The 2,500-nt window shown below is 47.5% G+C and overlaps 1 protein-coding gene across 1 annotated transcript in view; it reads left to right on the top strand.

Annotated features, from left to right (window-relative positions):
* LOC122245128 (uncharacterized) overlaps positions 1-2,500 on the top strand; it is a 9,920-nt gene that overhangs the window by 6,280 nt on the left and 1,140 nt on the right. Inside the window, exon 4 of the mRNA XM_043003080.2 lies at positions 1-2,500. This exon is cut by the window's left edge and continues 377 nt beyond it; it is cut by the window's right edge and continues 1,140 nt beyond it. Within this exon, the coding sequence (XP_042859014.2) occupies positions 1-1,263 (1,263 nt within the window). The 3' untranslated portion in view covers positions 1,264-2,500.

The raw sequence follows: 2,500 nt of genomic DNA, 5'->3' as shown, positions 1-2,500 counted from the left end.
ATAACAGCGAAGGGATCGAGCGAGGAACGGCGCGTCGCTGACGTCCGGTACCTCTCGGCCGCACCGGAAGCCCCTGACGCAGATCTTCTCAACGACGCCTTGAAGCTGGTGGAGACGCCCTTCGTGTTCCTGGGGGAGTCGCTGGCGCACTTCAGCAACCAGTCGTCGCTGGAGCGCCTCGTGCGGGTGCTGGACGACCTGGACCACGTGCAGGTGGCCGGGGGCGCTGCCAGGGACACGCGCGGCCGCTGGATCCACGGCTGTCTGCAGCAGCACATGGCCAACTACCACGCCAAGTACACCTTGGGCTACTATCACTCCAAGTACGAGTGCATGTACTGCGACGACCTCCTGACCCCCTTCGCCACGAGAACCAAGCTGCTTCGGACGATCCCTTTCAGTGCAGGTCTGAGCGGACAGGCTGTGTACCGAGACTGGTTCGCCAAGGTGCGCAGCGCAGGCCACTTGGCCGTGACCTGCCCCGACGTCATGTTCTTCCTCAGCGGCCACGTCAACATGACGGCCGAGGACTGGCTCCCCATGGCCAGGCGCTGGGTGGTGCAGAAGGTGACTTCCTTCTCGGGCGAGACCTTCCTGTTCCCGTGCGAGGACGTGGGCATCAAGTGCACCAACATCAAGGCAATAACCAAGTGGTATCTGCTGCCGCCGTGCTGTCTCGACGTCGCCATGGAGGACATCCGCGTCCTGGTGGACTTCGCCCAGCGGGAGGGCCTCGAGTACGAGCTGCAGGCGGGCTCTGTCCTTGGCGCCATCAAGTTCGGGTCGTTCCTCCCGTGGGACATGGACCACGACGTGTACGTGGAGTGCAAGCACTTCAAGAAGTGGACGCAGAAGTTCGGCGCGCTCGTCAAAGGTAGGAACTGCACGCCGAAGGTCAAGTACAAGAACGTGTTCCTCAAGATCATCTGCCCTTCGTTCACGATGGACATCTTCTGCCGGGACACGCTCAGCAAGAAGTTCCTCCCGAAGGAGTACGCGGACACGCCGACCTCCATCCTTTACGGAGGCCGCTGGACGAAGGTCACGGCCAACCCAGGACTCTTCGCCAGGAACGGCGTCGGCCTCGAAGTCCTGAAACACGTTCAGCACTCCAGCCACATCCTCAACGCCCAGAAGCGCAGAGGCACCAGCGCCGCGTCCTTCGGCAGGCCGGGCACGTGGCTCAAGTGCAAGACTCCCAACCACCACGCCTGCCTCGACAGGTTCCCCGCCGACGGAAACCTCCCCTTTATCTTCCCGTGATTGGTTCCTATTATGTGTATCAAAATACGGACGCGTGCAAACTCATGCCAAGACTAACATACACACAGAAACCAAAACAGAAACACAATATATAATTGACAATATATATATATATATATATTTTTTTTTGCAATAGATGTTTGGAAACAAACCAAACAAACGGTGAATCTCACCGCAACAAATTTGCAATTTCCATTCAACATCAACATCACGAAGAATCGCAGTTTCATGTAGAAATCCCACTGCATATTCATCATTCTCATAAAAAAAAAAAAAAAAAAAAAAAAAAAAAAAAAAGTCTTCCACAATATAAAGAACAACTAATTGTCTAAGACAACAGTTGACGATAGCCTATTAAAACGCATCAGTAGGATAGTCCTTGTAGCAGTAGCAGCGGTTGTAGTAGAAGGCGCAGACGCGTAGCCTAGCTTCACTGCGTCATGGAAAAGCATATATGAAGATTGTGATACTTTCCCCGTTGCCTGTTTCTAGCATCATTATCATTATCAGTACCATTTTCTGTGTCACGACGCTTGTCATAATCTTCTAAGAAACATCTATCCGAGTGAGAAACATTTCATTCTTATCGTTATCAGTTCATCGTTATCAGTTCACTCATATTCTTTTCCATGTAGTGTTTAGGCTGTTGTTTTATCTTTTGTGTATTTCCTTCCTCGTTTTCTACGTCTGTTATCATTGTTTGGTCTTTTCTTCTCCCTTCCGTCCTTTCTTCATTTTTTTTTCCTCTTTATGCTAATTTATCATCGTTATTGTTGTTATCTTCGTTATCATCATTATTATAATCGTGATTTTCTTCTTTTTCTTCCTTATTTCGTTTCTTTGTGTCATCTTCTCTTTTTCCTTCTTCTTCTTCTCATTCGTATTTATCCTTGCCTTATTCTTCCACTTCTTCTTATCCTCCTCTTCCTTGTCTTCTTCTTCTTCTTCTTCTACCACTATTATTATTACTAACACTACTATTTCTTCGTTTCTTCTTCTTGTTCTTCATTTTCTTCTTCTACTGTTTCTTCTTAATCCTTTTTCCATTTCCATTTCCCTAAAGAGTATCGTTTCTTTTATTACTTTTATTCAAAAATGTATTTCTGTTCTTACTTACCATAAACCTGTTATTCAACATATCAATAACAATGTTAAATAAAGCTAAACATAATAATAATAATTATTGACGTCTTTTTAAATGTTTTTTTTTTTCTGAAGTGATGATTCCCTTGAAAAG

This window comes from Penaeus japonicus, unplaced genomic scaffold (assembly GCF_977035675.1).
Source record: "Penaeus japonicus unplaced genomic scaffold, GWHDUDI00000001_assembly GWHDUDI00000028, whole genome shotgun sequence".
Classification (NCBI taxonomy): Eukaryota; Metazoa; Arthropoda; class Malacostraca; order Decapoda; family Penaeidae; genus Penaeus; species Penaeus japonicus.
This window is presented reverse-complemented; position numbering and strand designations above follow the sequence as displayed.